Source organism: Nelumbo nucifera, chromosome 3 (genome assembly GCF_055504915.1).
Source record: "Nelumbo nucifera cultivar China Antique chromosome 3, China Antique-T2T, whole genome shotgun sequence".
NCBI lineage: Eukaryota > Viridiplantae > Streptophyta > Magnoliopsida > Proteales > Nelumbonaceae > Nelumbo > Nelumbo nucifera.
The window spans coordinates 54,146,255-54,165,211 of record NC_142651.1 but is presented as its reverse complement, the minus strand read 5'-3'; the positions used below and the strand labels follow the sequence as shown (position 1 = coordinate 54,165,211).

General features: G+C 38.3%; 1 protein-coding gene across 3 annotated transcripts in view; it reads right to left on the bottom strand.

The window, feature by feature from the left end:
• Window positions 1-408: 408 nt before the first annotated feature.
• Window positions 409-18,957, bottom strand: part of LOC104600941 (3'-5'-exoribonuclease family protein) — a 31,987-nt gene continuing 13,438 nt past the window's right edge. For 2 of the 3 annotated variants that reach the window (XM_088902224.1, XM_088902225.1), the window contains 8 exons: window positions 13,483-13,543; window positions 4,041-4,184; window positions 3,864-3,920; window positions 3,592-3,684; window positions 1,605-1,683; window positions 1,357-1,481; window positions 1,005-1,148; window positions 409-839 (listed from right to left, as the gene is read on the bottom strand). In XM_088902224.1, coding sequence (XP_088758350.1) covers window positions 600-839; window positions 1,005-1,148; window positions 1,357-1,481; window positions 1,605-1,683; window positions 3,592-3,684; window positions 3,864-3,920; window positions 4,041-4,166 — 864 coding nt within the window. In that variant the 5' untranslated portion in view covers window positions 4,167-4,184; window positions 13,483-13,543 and the 3' untranslated portion in view covers window positions 409-599. The remainder of the gene's footprint in view (window positions 840-1,004; window positions 1,149-1,356; window positions 1,482-1,604; window positions 1,684-3,591; window positions 3,685-3,863; window positions 3,921-4,040; window positions 4,185-13,482; window positions 13,544-18,957) is intronic. The other variant, XM_010264112.3, reaches the window with a different exon arrangement.

Here is an 18,957-nt window from a genome sequence, read left to right as displayed (position 1 = left end):
TCGTACATTTACTTCAGTACTTCTCAAATCTCTGTTGCAGGAATTTCTTTCCTCCTTGATGCATTGCTAGCTACTCAGGATACTTCTGGTTCGATTCTCCCCATGCCAATTAAAAATTTTCCCTGTGATTGCTACTCTTGTTCTTTGTATTCTTTGTATCTTCTCTTGGTCAATTGCACCCAATTTTCGTAGATCATGATTGTTTTCCAATGAGTTGAATGAATTTGCCTTTTGGCTTTTACCAAAAACAAAAGAACAGCCTTTCTCATTATCTACCAAACCAAACATAGCCATGTGTCCCCATATGTATATACCTTAAAATCTCTCCAACTTGCTTTACCCATATTTTGAACCTTGTCTGACACCTTTTATCAAATATGGGATGTGCTCATGTGCCAAGATCACACCTTTGTGAATTTATGTTAACACCCTAAATTTCCACTTAAGTTTAGGTTAGCCCTCCTTTTCATCAGAAGGAAAATAATATCACAACATTAGTCGCCTAAGAAAGAAAAATATAATAACAAAGCCATACTTTCTATATGTGTTAGTCTCATTTAGCTATATAAATTACAATCAAATAAGATATTTTAATAACTTCATGACTCAACCTCATAAGCTTCTGCAGCAGCAATCTCAGAATCCAATTTGTTTATTAGTTGCTCACTTACGTGTTTTGCTACAGATACCATGTCAAGAATGACACTTGGGTCTAAGCCCGAACCCCCTCGTTTGGTAAGACCACATATGTGTCCATGTCTATTAACAGAAATAGAGACAGCCGAGCTCATTTGTGATTCTTCTTCTGAGGTTGCATCTACAATGTAGTGTCTACCAATCTGCAAGGACAGTGATCAAAATTTCTTATTAAACAATGCAATATCAAAAGAGATTATGAGGTATCAAACCGGTAATCCAAGGTGAAGTTACAATAACAGGGACTCCACAGTTCTAAAAAAAAACGAACAAACAAAAAACAAAGCAAGTTATGAATTTTAAGTCACCTTTGTTAAAGTTACAATAACTGGTACTCCAGTGGTGTCAAACTGTAAAAATTCCTCATCACTTATGTCAACCTCTGGTTGCTCGTCACCAGAAGGGCCCATGGCAACATGGACTTTTGGAACGCCTGTATTGCTCAAGGCAGCCTGGGCAGATAAACAGAAACAACAGAAAAAGTTAAAGGCTGGATGAAAACATCTGGGTTGACCTTTTGGAATGTATGATAATAAGATGATAAATCATTTGTAATACCACCAAACAAGGATAAATTAGAATTCAGAGATCAATGAAAATTCATTTAAGTTGTGATAAGCCAGCACTATGAAAGGTGATGTCATGCAATTTTTAATTTACCTTGATGGCAGCACCTAATGTATCCAGCAAATTCCCATCCGAACTAATGACAAGACAATCAATGTAGAGGTCCCAGCATATCTTCCCTTCGATAACCATCAAAGATGAGAGATCAATACCAGCCCCTAACAAACATTAAAATGACAACAGAATCAGCTGATTGAATCTGGCAATAAGAGATACACTTTCCACTTTGTTAAAAGATACTGTCAAAAGAAAGATACTGTTGAATTATCTTGCTTCTGCACCTGCTCCACTTTTACCCCCCAATAAACATTTCTGTAGTGCAACTGAAAGTTCTGTTGCTAACTCTTCACCTCCTCTACGCTGTGTACAACACATAAATATGATTGAATACCCAAAAAAAGCCAAAAGTACCATTAAGTGTAATAATGAATTATTTATGCCAACTCAGAAAACAATTAATAAGTTGATCAACATCAAAATGATAAGTTTGAAAGTTGGAACACCAAAAGAGAAGAAAAGACACAAAGGCCCAAAAACAATTCATAGTTCCATCTACGTGAGAAGAGTAACTGTGTCTTTTGAATAATGGACAGAAAACTTTTTATTTAAAAGTTTACATCAAATGGTTTAATGAAGCTGTCATGCAATCTTCTTGTATATTTTCTCCCAAATTATCAATAGAAACTACTTCCTTTTTGTTCTTTTAGTGAGGAAATAAAAAGGACAGAATTTTGCAATCTTCAATCAATATTCTTTACAAAAATAGAATCCCAAGCAAGTTTTGTTTGTCTAGAAACAAGCCAGAGAACAAAAGAAAGACAATTTTGTTCAACGGTTTGTTTTCCCACTCTAACACATGCAATCTTATAGAAAATTTAAAGTTGTAAAACAATAAAATTAACTTTCACACTAATATAAGAAGATTTATAAAAATATGGTTTGGATTTTGTGAATCAACACACATGCATTTCTGCACTGGTTCTGGATAAAATGTTACAAGAAAGAAATCAGAAAGATCACTCACTGTGGAGGTTTCTACTTCAGCAAAATTTGCTCTAACAAAAAGATTGTTGAAAAGTTCTTAAACAAATTACTTTTATACAACACAATTGTAATGTATGTGCAAATCCCATGTTCATACAAAAGCGAGGTACGTTTCAAAATGGGCACACAGGGAAAAGATAATTAACCAGCAGTTGGTAAAACAGATTTATGGAGTGTAGTAGTATGTAGGTGATGACCAGCACCAAGAAAAGTTTCTTGTGTCATGTAAATGAAGGATGGTGAATTGTCTATTCACTTACTAATTAATTGTGAGGTGCCTTGTTCCCTTTGGCAATTCTTCCTTGATATGATGTTTGGTTCTAGTTTCTATTGGGTTCCGCCTAATAGTGTAGCAAGCTTCTTTAATCAGTGGCCTTCTTGCAAAATGGGTTTAAGAGGTAAAATCTTTTGGAGAGCCTTAACACATGCTGTCATGTGGTATATTTGGGATGAACGTAATAAGAGAATTTTTTACAACAAATTTGCTAGGATGGAAGCCATTAGAGAAAGAATTTTTCTTCCATCTTTTCCTGGCTTCTCTCCTCTGATCAGTTCAAAGGTTTCAGCTATTCTGATCTTGAAAGGAATTTTTTTTATATTATTCACTCCCCCCATTTTGACAATCAGCCTGGACACTCCAGCACTCCAAGGCAAGATCTAGATTTCTTACTGAGGTTTGATGGCAGTTGTAGATCTTCTTCCAGCCAGCCTCCAGCGGCTGGCATTGGAGGAGTTATTTCTTACAGTGGCCCCATTGGTGCTGTAGATGCTTCAGAAGCTAAAATCAGAGCCTTGGTGATGGGTCTGAGAAGTGAGAACTGTTAGATCTCTGCAGCTGAATTCTGTTCTCATTGAGGGGGATTCCAGAAATGTCATTAATTGGACCTCCCATCCAGAAAAGGGCCCTTGGAGGTTGGGTCATTTCCTCAATGAGATTTCTGAAATAACCTCTTCTCGGCATTGCAGCATTAGATGGATTCCAAGGGAGCTGAACTCAACTGCTCAACTGCGGATCTTTTGGCTATATCTGGGGTGGATAGAAATTTTTTGTATAGTGCTAACATGTTGCCCCCTTGAATGAGGAGTTTTTTAGCTATGAAATCCTGATGGTTTTGTTTGTACATCCCCCCACCCCAGTTTTTTGCCCCTATTGAATATAATAGTTACCCTTTTTCAGAAAAAAAAAAAAGATCATCTCCCTTGTATAAAAGCATATCCTCAAACCTCAAACATGGGGGCTGCTACGGGACTGCAGTCAACATATATAGCAACTTTTCCTTTGTCAGGTTGGAGAGGAGTTGGTTTTCCAAGTTCAGCCTGAAATTAAATGAGAAACAAGAGTTAGCATGACATTTTAAAGGTAAATTTCATCCTAAGGACAGAAGAGAGACAGTTATTAGAGGAAGAATGCAACAATTAACATAATCAAGAGAATGTAGACAACATTACATATTCATAAGTTCTTAAGAAATAGAATATCCTGTATTGAGAAATACCTTTACACTGGCAATAACATCTGTTGCCCCCATCCTAACCCTTGCTGAACCATTTGCCTGTTGGAAAACCCATGAAAGAATGCTAAGTCCCATATTGTAAAGGAAATCATCTGATGAAGAACTAGTTCTATAGAGAGGTAACAATCTTACAAATAACAAAGGACATAAACACCATACCTGAGGAATGACTCCAGTTTCAACAGATATTGGTCTATAGGTTAGTCTTTTTCGGCCATCAGTGCGGATGTCTTGGGCAATGCCACCTTGTATGAAATGCTTCTCTCCAATAGATAATCCCACCATTCCAGCAAAGTATGCAACCTAAATGGTAAGAGGAACAAAGCATATGAATCAGAAACAAGGAATACTAAAAAAAACAAGAAAGCAACCCTAGATGATGGTCAAACTGGTATGACCCAAGGGAAGGATAAGTAATTCAAAGTTCACATAAATGGCCTACCAAAAATGTAAACTAAATAGAACAATCTGAACCACCTACCCTTATTTCTTCATATTCTTGATATTAAGGTTTTGGTAGCCCGTGCTTTTTCGAGCCTGAAACTCTACCCTTACTTCACCCTTTCACTCTATAGTGGTACCCAAAAAATAAAAAATAAAACATTATGAGACATTACATGGATGATATTGGGCTATGAATTTGATCCTAAAGTCCCAAAATGCCCCCCCCCCCCAAAATGTCCCCACATATAACCATGAATCTGTACTCTTAATGTCTGAACCAAGTATAACCATGAATCCAAACTCGTAAGGTTTCCACAAAATTTGTGGCAGACCACTCTACAGACTGTTGTAAATAATTACCTACTTGAAAAGATAGAAAAAAGAAAGAATAAAAAGTTTATGAACCAAAGCTGAAAAGTATTTAATGGTTGGAAATATAAATTTTTTTATTTGAAATTGTAGCCTTGATTTGAGCAAAGATTACAACATAAACAAGTATATCAGAGAACCAACTAGGGTTTATCCAAGGAGATCAACCATCGGAGCTATCTTTCCTTTGCAACAATTAATAGGATAGTTTAGAGAGAGAAAAAGAGAAATCTTCTTATGGTGTTCATTGATCTAGAGAAAGCATATGACAGAGTTCCCAGAGAAATAATACAAGGGTGGTCTTGGAAAAGAGAGGGATTCCAAATAGTATATAAGGCACAAGGTGCCAAAAAAGCACAAGGGGCATTTTGTTTTTTGCGCCTGAGGCACAAAGGACACGCCTTTCTGACGCTAGGTGCAAAAAATAAGCTAAAGGTTCAAAAAAGCAAAAATATTAAAAAACAAAACTATCAAAAAAAAGTAAACATACTATTAATTAAAAATATTTTAAAATTCAAGATACATAAGCATAACATGTAAAACATATTTAAAATGAAAATGTAAAAATAAAATCAAGCAATAACATATAAAATATTTTTTTATCAAATAACATATAAAACATATTCAAACATGTAAAACTCCCAATCTCTTTATTCATTTCCCAATTGCATTATTTCAAATATCTAATGTGATGTTTAATATTATGCATTCCTAATTCTACGAACCGTCTTTGTACCACCCCTTGAGGCAAGCCCAAACAAGTCCATATCAAGGTCTTATATTCTTAATTCATATAAAAAGAATATTGTATAACTTTAATTGTCTTTTAAAAATATCTTGTATTAGGATGAATGAATGGGCAACATTAGCAAAGATTGGGATTTTGGGAGCTTTAATGAGAGAGTGAAGCAAGTGAATTGGATAATAAAGTTATAAAATCAATTTTTATAAGGATTAAGAATTTAAGACCCTAATATGGACTTGTTTAGGCTTGGTTAGGAGTTCGAGGGGGGGGAGACGACAGCCCAGCCACAAGGCATAAAAAAACAGAAAATATCAAAAAGGCACAAATTTTCAAAAGGTGCACGCTTGGGCTGAAGCGCAAGGCACGCCGGGTGTGTGCCTTTTGAAAGTGCTATGCCTAGGGGCTAGGCAAGGTACATACCTTAAAATCAATGTTTTAAAACGCGGAGGCATGACACAAGGCATTCCACTACCTAGAGGCGTAAGCCTCCCGAACACAAGGAGACGTAAGCCTCCTTAAGAGGAGGAGGGTAAAGAGGAGGATGAAGATGAAGGGGGGATCTCATTTTTTCTTTATTTTTAATAAAAATCTTTTATATTAAGAAGAATAAAGATGCATAACATTAGTTGAAAGGGGGGGGGGGGGGGAACCACTTTCTTTCCGCTTATCTTTTCTTCCCTTCCCTTTCCTTTTCTCTTTTTTTCTTCTCTTTCTTTTTCTTTCCCTTCCCTTTCTTTTCCTTTCCTTTTTTTTTCTTTTTTCTTTTTTTTTGTCTTTTTATATAAGATGTGCACGAGGCATATGCCTCTAGCACGCCTCATGAAAAAAGTGCAAGAGGCGTACGCCTCAGGGGTGTCAACGCCTCTGGCATACGCCTCCCACGCCTTTTAAAACACTGCTTAAAATGTGCCCCGCCTATGCACCTAGGCGCACCTTTTAAATCACTAGAGTATATAAGGTTATATGTACGAGGTTGCAACAACCAATGTTAGAACACTAGTGGGAGAGAAAGCAGATTTACAATTATGATGGATGTTAACAGAGGTTCAGCACTTGGCCCTTATTTATTTGCACTAGTAATGGATAAATTCACTAAACAAATTAAGGAGGAGATCCCATGGACCTTGTTTTTGCTGATGACATCATTTTAATTGATGAAACCAGTGAGGGATTAAATGTAAAATTTAGCGTATGGACAAATGCCTCAAAAATAAGAGGCTTTAAAGTAATAGGAGAATCAGGGTACACTTAGGATTGGAGACCAAGAGATAACTCAATGTGACCTTTCCCAGTACCTTGGTTTGCTAATTTATAACAAGGGAGAGATTGAAGAGAATGTCTCCCATCCCATAGAATTAGAGAAAGATGGACAAAGTGGAGGGGTGCATTCAGAATTTTATGTGATAGGAAAATACCACTTAAATTAAAAGAAAAATAGTTGTAAGGTCAGCTATTTTATATGGAACAGAGTGTTAGGCAGTCAAGAAACAACTTGTCTAAAAAATGTGCAGCAGATTTGCATATGATGAGATGAACAAGTGGAAAAACCAAAAAGGATAGGATCAAAAATGATGTCATTCAAAAGAACCTAGGAGTACCTCCAATATGTGATGCAATGAGAGAATGTAGACTATGATGGTTTGGTCGCATCAACGGCACCCCCAAGAAGAGGTGATTTGTTGTAAATTGAAGGGGTTAAAAGGGTTAGGGGTAGATCAAAAAGGACATGGGTAGAAGTAGTAAGAAATGATTTAAGCACCAGTAATTTAACAATGGATATGGCATTAAACAGAACAGAATGGTGAAACATGATTCATGTAGCCGACCTCATATAGTTGGAATAAGGCTTGGATGATGATGATGATGATGTCATGACAAACTGTTGCTTTGATTTATATCTTCAAAGACACATAGGCCATATTTGGTTCAACTCTCATTCTTACCCAAGGTCAAATTCTAAGATGGAAAAGAACGAGTAAAAATGGGAAGAATGAGAAAATATTGCTACAAACCAAACACTTTTCCTAAAAAATGATATCTTTTTGTAGCAAGAATGAGAGTAAATTTTAACTTGTTTGGTTACAAATTTCATTCTCATTCATTTTCTTTATTAATCAAAATAATAACATAGGTATACATATAACACTCAATAGCAAATATATATCATGTAATCATGCAATACCCACACCAATAAATGGAGGTAGTGAACTCCATGACAGCATATATAATAAGGGAGTTAAGAAGTCTAGCAAGGGAATGGTCATTAGAATGAGTTCAGTACCAAGGACAGCCCATAGCCTAGCAGCTGCTATAGCTAAGAATAGGGAATAGGGTACATGGGCAAAAACATTTTGGGGGATGTTTTAAAAAGTAAAACGAAATGATAAAAGAGAGGCCTAGTAGCTTACCTGACCTCGATTGTATATCCTGTAAATGAGTATACTAAGGAGTAAGCACCATTTAAGCCTTGTATATGGAACTTATGGTCCCTTCTTATACTTTTTTTTTATTGGTACCTTCTTACTTATACCTGGATTTTAAATTACAACCCACAAGACCAAACCTGGATTGTAAATAAAATCTTCTCACGTAAATAAACATCACTACCTCTAGAAAAGAGATTGTTTATTTAACAGTCCTGTTGACAAAACACATTCTGAAAATAACAAATTACCGTCCATACAACATTACAACTCAACTCAACGAAGCCTTGCTCCAATTATATGAGGTACAGGTAGGCTACACTAATCCTGTTCAACCATCAGTCCAGAATTTTATATATTTTACACACCATTTGTGCAGCTATATGTGTGTAGGGGTGCTCACGGTTCGGTTAACCGAACCATGGGGTATTTTTTCAAACCGAACTGATGCAATCGGTTACCTGTTGACCATAGTTCGGTTTTTCAGCTTTTTATGCACTTACAATAAATATATATATATATATTAAAAAAAAAACTAAAACTGTCTGGATGGTGGTTGCTGTCAGTGCCGGATTTTTCATGAAGATGGTGGATTTTTCATGAAGACGGTGGTTGTTGTTTGTGCCAGCACTAGTTGGTGCCGGTGGCGGAGATGCAGAGAGGAGAGGTGAGAGAGAGAACAGAGACGGAAGTATGTTCGACAGGCTTGGTGTTGTCGTGTTGGTGGTTGGCGTTGGACCGATGCTTGTTTGCCGACGAGGTGGCAACCGGCGTTGTCGCTGGTGCTACCGTGTTGTTGGTTAACACGGGCTGTGCGGCCGTCTGGAGTGAGGATTGGGGAACAAGAGAAATGAGAGAGTGAGAGAGGCAAAAGAGAAATGAGAGAGTGAGAGAGACCAAATAGAAAAAGTAGAAAACTGTTAGAGTGGTAGACTGGCAGTCTAGGGAAAAGATAAAAGAGAAGTCTAGAGAAAAGAGAAAATGCCTGACTGGCAGGTCTAGGGAAAAGATAAAAGAGAACCAATGGGCGATGGAGAGTATTGAAGATTGTCAGACTAGCAGTCTGGCACTATCGAAAAAGGTTGAAAATTCAAAGAGAAAGGCTGAAATAGACTGCCGAACTCTTTTTATTCGAATTTCAAGAAAAAATAATAAATATAATATAATATATAATATTATATAAATATATATTGTATATATATATATATCGGTTGGTTCAGTTAACCACCGACTTTTTTAAATGATTAACCGAAACCGAACCGAAACTATCGGTTTTTTTAAGAATACCGAACCGACCAGTTCAGTTAATCGATTTTTCGGTTCGGTTTTTCGGTTTTTTTTGCTCACCCCTATGTGTGTGTGTGGGTGTGTGAAAATGGAATGCATCAGAGACCAGACCTGAAAATAAGAAGCAAACAGGAAAGGAAGAAGGGAAACAAATTAAAACATAAAAGGTGAACCAGAAAAAAAAATCACACTAGTGCAGTTTGAACGTTGCAAGCCCCATGGTCCAGTCAATTACTTTTACAAATAATTTTTTTTATCGATACTTCTGCAAATAATTGTAGGGCCCATTTGGCTAACCATAAAGCTTTCAGCCTATTTGGGTACCAGAAAGCTTTATCTCTAATCTTCCATGCTCTCTGTTGTATTTTGTTCTATTATGTTTTGAAATTCAACATGAAATATACAATATAAAATTTTAAAAAGAAGATTACAATTAACATCAAATATTTTAATTAATGATTAGTTGAAGTCAATGTGCTATGTATTGTCTTTTCAAAGTTGAATTACTAATAGAATGCATATATTCATGGTCAATTCCCTCTAGATTCTTCCATGTGTAGATACATTAACAAATTCACTGTACACTAGTAGGAATCAAGCTTCTTGTATGTAGCTGCTTGAGAATAAGCAGCATCCCTGTGGATTATGCTCATTGTGGCCCTTTGGTGGCATCTAGTAGACATATTCTTGGATCTCTTTCTAGTCATTCAAATGCTGCTTATAGTATCTAGTACCTACACAGTCATGAGTCATGTATGGGTATTGGGTGGGACATGATGTTGAAGACAGTCGGGGCTATGTAGAGGCTTTGTGGATCAAATCCTATGATGATTGATTGTTTCTTGAATTATGTTGCATTGTTTATTTTTTCCTTCTTCACCTTGGAAAATGTTCCAAATAGGGCTGATGTTAAAAAGATATATGCAGTCAAGATTCAAGAGTGCAGTCACTGGATATTGATCATTTGTTACTCTAGGAAAGGTGTTGCAGAGAACCTGACTGTATTAAAAGATGCAGTCATTGGATTTGCTTTTCTCAACAAAAAAAAAAAAAAGAACTGCACTGTGCAGGAAATGGTTGGGATGCAGGGGTATCTAGACGGGCTACTCTTGCAACACACCTTGGAAGGCAATTCATGGCATCCTCCCCAGTTCTGCTTTGTAAAGTACGATGCTTGTTCTGGGACTCATGTTCTTTTCTGGGAAGACACTTGGGTGGGAAATTTGCCCCTAAAGGACTTGTTCCCCTCTCTTTTCTCTATTTCCCTTTATAAAAAAGAGCCTGTGTCTACCTTTTTTTTATCCCCATATACCCCTTTGTCGACAAATTGGGACCTTGGCTTCCGTAGAGGGTTGAGGGATGAGGAATCCTTATCAGTTTCTGAGCTCTTATTGTAACTTGATTTTGTTTGCTTAGACCAGCTCAACTCTGATAGGAGAGATTGGACTTTGACTCCAAAAGGTTCGTTTACTTGTGCCTCTTTCTTTAAATCCCTTTGCTCTAGTTCTTCTCCTTGAGCATTCCCAGTTAAAGAAGTTTGGACTAGGCCTATTCCCCCAAAATTAGTTGTCTTTTGTTGGGAAATTTGCTATGGAAAAATCAACACGATGGATAACTTGCAGAAGAAAAGACCTTTCTTCTGTTTATCCCCTAACTGGTGTACCTTGTGCAAAGCGTAGAATGAGGACTGTTACCACTTATTGATTTCCTGTTCTTTTGCTGCAGCTATTTGGAATTGGGTATTTGATATGATTAGGTGCAGGTGGAACTTGCCAGCTGAAGTAAATTTGTTGGTTTCCCCATCTACCTTCGTGTGGCCCACGAAAATAGGGAGAATTATGTTGAAGTGTATAAGAGCAGCTCTCCTATGGACCATTTGGGAAGAAAGAGATGCCAGAATTTTTCAGAAGGAAAGAACCATTCTTGAGGTCAAGGAGTGTATTTTGACAAGCGCCATTCTGTGGCTGAAATCCTTAAAGCTCTTTGAAATTTACTCCTTCGATGATATAAAGAATTGGTTTGCAATTTGCCTTCACTTCTTCTAAGAAGCCCAGAATTCAAATAACTTGGACTCCACCTATGGAGGGCTTTGTGAAGCTGAATTTTGATGGAAGTAGTCAGGGCAATCCAGGACCATCTGGTATTGGTGGTGTACTGAGAAACGAGAACAGCAACATTCTTTCTCTTTTTTCAGGACCGGTGGGAATAGGAGACTCTGTGAGAGCTGAACTCCTAGCTGCAGTACAGGGGATACAGATTGCTTGTCAACTTGGAGTGCAGAACTTAATAATGGTTGGCTGACCCGGGTACTGTCACTTGGGGCTTTAAGGATGTTTTAAAAAAGGCCAAATGGTTCGCGAGGAATATGACTGTTAGGTTTCAGTGGGTGGGTAGATTGGAAAATGCCTTGGCTGATTATCTTGCTAAACAAGGGGCTACTCGGGTTACTCAGTATTGGGCTTCTCTATAATTTTCTTTATCCTTTGTTCTGTTTTTACACTAAAGGGTTGATGGAATCCTCCATCTCCCCTCCTTAAAGGGGAGGTAGCATCTCATGCCTCTCCCTGAATTGTACTCTCTTTGGCTATGATTTAATAAATCTTACCATTCAATGATTAAAAAAAAGGACAAATGCACACTTTCATATGGTGCAATTTGAAACTAATAGTATCAATAAACCTGTTGTTTCTCTTTTTGGGTCTATGGGTTTTTGGGAATGAACCAAATGAATGCTTTCTTGGCTTGACACTGGCTATAAATTCAAGTGTTTCTGAATTGGGTATGTCTTGTCCTGAGATTTCTATAGTAAAGGAAAGAAGTATTAAGCATTTGGCTTCAAAAATACATGAAGACTGTTATCAGTAATTTTATAGTTAAATGGGTGATGTAAACAAGACTGTTATCAATAATTTTTAGCATTTCACTCTTAACCGAAATGATAAATACAAATATGATCAGGCGATACAGTGTTGTACATGATATGGCGAAGGCAATCAGCACTTTTTATGCTCTCAAACACCATATACAAGGTTTTGATACTAGTTCAATTCATCTAACAGGCAAAACAGATTAATCTTATAGTACGTGTTAGTACTAGTCAAATACAAATTTAGTAAGTCAATCAATTAATAGCAGCAACTTTCAATCAGTTGGTTCTAGTCATATTGATCCCATTTGTTGCAAAAGATGAACCGTAAGTGAAAATACTTTATGGAGATAACATCTGCTATATAAGTTCAAAATTAGTTGGATCTAGTCAAACATCTCTGACAAAAGGCAATGAAGTCCTATCAGAGTAGCAGTTAGATAACTTTTGAATTCAAGTATGTAATATAAGACTGATGTACAATATTCCACTAGTACTGAACAGTGGGAAGAATGATTTTTCATTGAGGATCTTGTGTGGCATGGCCAGTATATGAAGGCTTCTTGGAGGAAGGTTTGGTTGGGGAACCAATATAGAATTTATGAGAGAAAGATGAGTTATAAACAGTCAGCTCAGCATTATCACTCACTTTATGGTTAATGGGGGTCATAAAATTACTCACTATGGTCACAGCTAGAGGTCATCTATACATCAAGGTAAATATATCTCCTTGGGTATCAAAAAAAATAGATAATTAGCAGATGCGTTTCAACAAGAAACAAGAGGGATGTTAGTAGTATCTATGGCCAAGAACATGATAGATAGACAAGAATCTATGGCCAAAAGATTGATTGAGAAACCTTGATGAATGGATAGTGCAACCACTCACAAGAAATCAGAAAAAGAAGGTTAGGCATTTTATCCAAATGCATGTGGATCCTACCATGAGGTGTGAAACCCAATGTAGCTTATATTTCTTTTTCTAAGTAACCTCTCATCAAGATTGATTGAGAAACCTTGATGAATGGATAGTGCAACCACTCACAAGAAATCAGAAAAAGAAGGTTAGGCATTTTATCCAAATGCATGTGGATCCTACCATGAGGTGTGAAACCCAATGTAGCTTATATTTCTTTTTCTAAGTAACCTCTCATAATGGAGGGATGACAGAGCCAGTCCAAACTGTACATCAGTAAGGGACCCTCTTGATTGATGATATGTTTAATTCCTATATTTACAGAGAACATACAGGTCACCTTGTATTGTATTTTTCTCAATATATAACATAGCTGAAATTTTAAAAATTTTAGGTTAAAATTAAAATTCCAGTAAAAAGGGTAGCTTGATTAATGGGTAGAAACCTACCATATGAAGACAGCTTAATTACAACATCTAAAGCCTTTGGAATAACAAAAGTTCAAAACCCGTGAATGACTTGTTGAAGAAGGGGACAAATTTAATTCTCACCTATTACAGCTTCTTGGTAGGATGCAAGATATTATATCAACCACACCAGCGAGACCTATGCCTACAGATGATACCAAATAATGGAAGATTTAACATTTTCAGATGCTTTCGGCAAAATATGTTGTATTTATAAATGCTACCAAATGATAGAAGATTCAGTATTTAAGATGTTTTCAGCAAAATATATTGTATGTCATAAAATTTCACATATCTCCTGCACAATTTGCTTTTGCGTTGCAGCATGCAGTATGCTCTTACTTTAATGGCAAATAAATTACATAGCTAACCACCATATCCACAGATGTTCTTTGAAATGAAGAAATTTATGCCTGATAACTACAGCCTGCAGTTATGCATTGGAAGGGGACCTTGCTAAAATGGAAATATATTTCTCTTAAGCAAATATGTGATTTAGAGATATACTCACTCAATTATCTAATTTCCAATATTTAGCATTTTTTGGTAGTTATCAAAGTTTTAACCTCGATTACATGGTTGTCTAACTTTCTGGACTAATAACCAACAAGGTTTGCCAGTTTAAAGGTAATTTATTAAATGGTGAACAGGAACATAGTACAACACAGGATCAGGCCCACACCACAACCACGTGGCACCTAGATCAGCATACAGTCACAAGCTCTACAAATTGACAAGAGAGAGAGAGAGAGAGGAAGAAAAGAGTTTCTGGTTAACAATAAAAAATGGGCAGAAGTAGGACTTAGGCATCTCACCTATAATCCTTACTGAAAATCATGATTCCCCCAAGTGAGGAAGTTAAAAAAGGCTCCAATCCAACAGGTTAGCCCTTGAAGAACATTTACAAGGCTTCCAACTCTGTGTGTGTGTGTGTGTGGGGTGGGGTGGGGTGGGGTGGGGGGGAGGGAGAGCGAGAGAGAGAGGAACAGCTAAAAGTAGAACTTATGCTAAATTATAAGACACTTCTTCTATCATACATCAAGTAACTGGATTCAAATTTTTAATGATATTTTAGTTCACTACCAACAGAAGGCTACTGAAGCAACTATTTTTTTTCTCAATGCTTCATCAAATTATCCCCTTATATTGTTCGGTTCCAGTTCTTGTTTTCAAAATTCTAAATTTTGAGATGATGCACCTTTTTCCTTTTTAAAATAACCAGTCAAACACCTTTAGCAAGTATCAGTAACAGATTTCCTTGTGACCATGCGGTAATCGAAAGTGAATGGCTTTGTTGATGTCAACTCCTAAATGTATGTCTCCTACAGTTCCCAAATTTCAAATTTTATTTTATTTTATATTTCTTGAACATCTCTGTTTGCTGTTTGAGAAAAACTCAGTGACTAGTTGCTTAGATTTTTTTGAGGGGGGCTGAATGGACTAAAGAATGGAAGTGTAGCATAGAATTTTACTTCTGCATTTTCTGGATAGATTATCAAGTATGGATGGATAATGATGTGCATTTTCTTATGACGATTTGGGTTATACTTGAAAGATCTTTTGCCCAAGGTAGGAGAGGACAGGGGTTGAAATTTAGGAATAGTATTGGGGAAAACCTACTTTCGATGGTGAAGGCTCAAGCTTTCAGGAGAAAGGGAGTGCAGATTATCAGTGCGACATTGAGAGAAGCTATGATCCCTTTTTTGAAAGAACCCTCTCAGGTTCAGGATGTGCTGTTGAAGATGAAGGCTTTTTTAGAGAAACTCCAAAAGAAGGAAAAAGTACTGTTATGATTCGGCCTGCCTTGGAATTCTATCTGTCTGAGATCGGTTAGGTAGAAAGAGGTAAAAAGGTGGAAGAAAGAGAGAAGGGGAAATTCTGGTTCGAACTGGAAGTGTCAACATAACCTTCTCCTAGTCGGCCAGACAAAACTTATATTATTAAAACTGATTGAAAAGACATATGTGCCCTTATTTAAGTTAGCAGCACTGGTTCCAACACAACATTACAGATCAGCAACATTAATCTAGGTAAAAAGACAGAAATACCCCTATGCTAACACTCCCCCTCAAGCTGGTGAGTATATATCATATACTCCCAGCTTGTTACATATGTAGTCCACTCTTCCCCGACTCAAGCCTTTTGTAAATAAGTCGGCCCACTGATTTCCTGTATTAACATGTGTAATGTCTAGTTCTCCATTCAGCACCTTCTCCCTTACAAAGTGGCAGTCAACTTCAATGTGCTTGGTGCTTTTATGAAACACCGGATTAGAGGAAATATGAACTGCATCCTGATTATCACAATAGAGCTTCATTGGAGTGTTGATGTTGTACCCTACTTCCTGTAGAAGGTTCCTTAGCCACACTAACTCACAAGCGGTGTGCGCCATAGCCCTATATTCTGCTTCTGCACTGCTTCTTGCCACAACTGTCTGCTTCTTACTTTTCCATGTCACCAGGTTACCTCCCAAGAAAGTGCAATAGCCTGTAGTAGACCGCCTATCAGACATAGAACCGGCCCAGTCAGCATAAGAATACCCTTCTATTTCAAGTTTTCCGCCACTCTTATATATCAGACCGCGACCCGGAGCCCCTTTTAGATACTTCACAATTCTCATAACTTCATTCCAATGAGGAATCAGAGGTTTTTGCATGAACTGGCTTACCACACTAACCGCAAATGAGATGTCTAGTCTAGTAATGGTTAGGTAGTTCAGTTTGCCCACAAGTCGTCGGTATCTGCCAGGGTCTTCATACACTTCACCCATATCACTGTTTAGCTTGGTATTTGTGTCCATGGGTGTTTTAGCTGGTTTGGCACCCAACAAGCCTGTTTCTTCCAGCAAATCAAGCACATATTTCCTCTGGCACAGGTTAATACCATACTTGGATCTTGCTACCTCTATCCCCAAGAAGTATTTCAGCTTACCAAGATCCTTTGTCTGAAAGTGATCCTGCAGATAAGTCTTCAGCCTATCAATACCCATGTTATTATTTCCAGTAATAACAATATCATCTACATACACCACCAATAGTATTTTTCCTCCCGGAGAGTCATGACTAATACAGAATGATCAACTTTGCACTGTTTCATACCAGACTTCTTTACCACCCCACTGAACCTACCAAACCACGCTCGAGGAGACTGTTTAAGCCCATATATAGCCTTCCTTAGTCTGCACACCTTACCATCCTCCCCCTGAGCAACAAACCCTGGAGGTTGCTCCATGTAGACCTCCTCGAGTAAGTCACCATGCAAAAAGGCATTCTTGATATCAAGCTGATATAGTGGCCACTCATACATGGTTGCAAGAGAGATCACAACACGAACTGACCCTATCTTAGCAACCGGTGAGAATGTCTCTGTGTAGTCAATACCATAGGTTTGGGAGTACCCTTTTGCAACCAATCGCGCTTTCAGGCGTTCAACACTACCATCAGGTAGATACTTAACCGTATAAACCCATTTACAACCAACAACTTGCTTCCCAGGAGGAAGAGCAGTGAGGTCCCAAGTATAATTATGATGAAGGGCAGAGAGTTCTTCTTCCATGGCTCGGCACCACCCTGGAAAGGCAAGGGCTTCCTAGACATCCTTAGGGACAACAACTGATGATAACAAGGTGACAAACTGGCGATGAGAAGCGGAAAGGTGAGTAAGTGAAACATAATTAGAAATAGAATGAAGGGTGCAAGTGCGTTTACCTTTCCGCAAAGCAATGGAAAGGTCAAGCTCAGATGCTGAGTGCGGGTCTGGTGCCGGATCCGTCGACGGAGATGTAGCCGGAGGAGTAGCAGCTGGTACGCGTGGGTGATGTGTATACACATGACGGATAGGTGGGCGTTCAACAGGTGGTGGCACTGGAGGCAAGGATTTGGTCACGGCTGGAACCAAGGGAAGAGGATCAACAACGGGAAGTGGAAGAGGAGGAGGTGATGAGGAGGAAGAAGCATCACCGAACCCCAAAAAGAATGGAGTAGACTCAAAGAAGGTGACATCAGCACACACAAAGGACCGTTGAAAACTAGGAATGGTAACACCGATACCCTTTCTGGGTTCGAGAATAGCCAAGGAAGATGCACTTAAGAGAACGGGCATCGAACTTGTCATTCCCGGGACCCAGATTATGGACGAAGCAGACACACCCAAATACCCTCGACATAAGAGGAAACGGAGACAAAGCGGGAAACAAGACCTGAAACGGAGAATGACCATCAAGGATGAATGTGGGCATCCGATTAATCAGAAAACAAGAGGTAAGCACTGCATCACTCCAAAAGGGTTTGGGAACATGCATGTGATGCATGAGGGATCTTGTTGTTTCTAGGAGATGGCGATTCTTTCTCTCAGCCACTCCGTTTTGTTGTGGGGTGTAGGTACATGAGGTCTGATGTATAATGCCGTGTTTGTCCAGGTATTCCTAAAATGATGAGGATAAATATTCGCGCCATTATCAGAACAAAAAACTTTGATGCGGGTACCAAATTGGTTACGAATCTCAGCATAAAATTTCTGAAAAATGATAAACAATTCACTTCTTTCTTTCTTTAGATAGAGCCACGTCATCCTGAAAAATCATCTACAAAAATGACAAAATATCTGTATCCATTATATGACATTACTTTATAAAGACCCCAAACATTTGAATGAATTAAAGAAAAAGGACTCGACACACGGTTATCAACCCTAGAACTAAAGGGAACACGATGGTGTTTCCCAAACTGACACGACTCACAATCCAAAACAGAAAGCTAACTCAAGGACGGAACCAAAGACCTCAAGACTTTTAGCGACGGATGACGAAATCGGCAGTGCCACTGGAGAGGAGAAAGAGATGACTGGAGAGTTGTTGAAGTTCTACCACCACAACCGTCAAGATAATACAGTCCACCAGCTTCATGCCCTCCACCAATCTTCACCCGTCTTAAGATCCTGAAAGACACACATAGAAGGATAAAAGGTAATGGAACAGTTAAGTGATTTGGTTAGCTTACTGACAGACATAAAATTAAAAGGCAATTTAGGAACATACAAAACTGAGGAGAGGGATACAGGATCTAGGTCAACATTACCAACACCACAGATTGAGGATGTGGAACCATTAGCAAGGGTGACAGATTGTGATGTTGAGCAATGAGATAAGGATGAAAACACACCTAGAGTTCCAGTCATGTGATCGAAGGCTCCAGAGTCAATGATCCAGGGATTGGGTGTGGATGCCAGACAAGCCATACCTGAGTGAGCAAAAGTCGTTGTGTTCTACTGTGATTGGATAAACCTCTCATATTCATCACGGGGAACACTCACCATCTCCTTCACGGGACCATCTGTGGGTGTAGGAGGTATTTGATTAGATGAATGATTCTCCTATCTAAAGCTGGAGCTTTTGTCACTGGTCACGGCATGATTAGCCCAGGTTGAGGGTGGACCATGTAGATCATAACAATAGTTAATGGTATGTCCATCCATACCACAATGAGTGCACTTCCTCGGGCCTGAGCCACGTCCTCTACCACGGGCTCCCCCTGAATTTCTGCCCCCAGTACGACCACCACC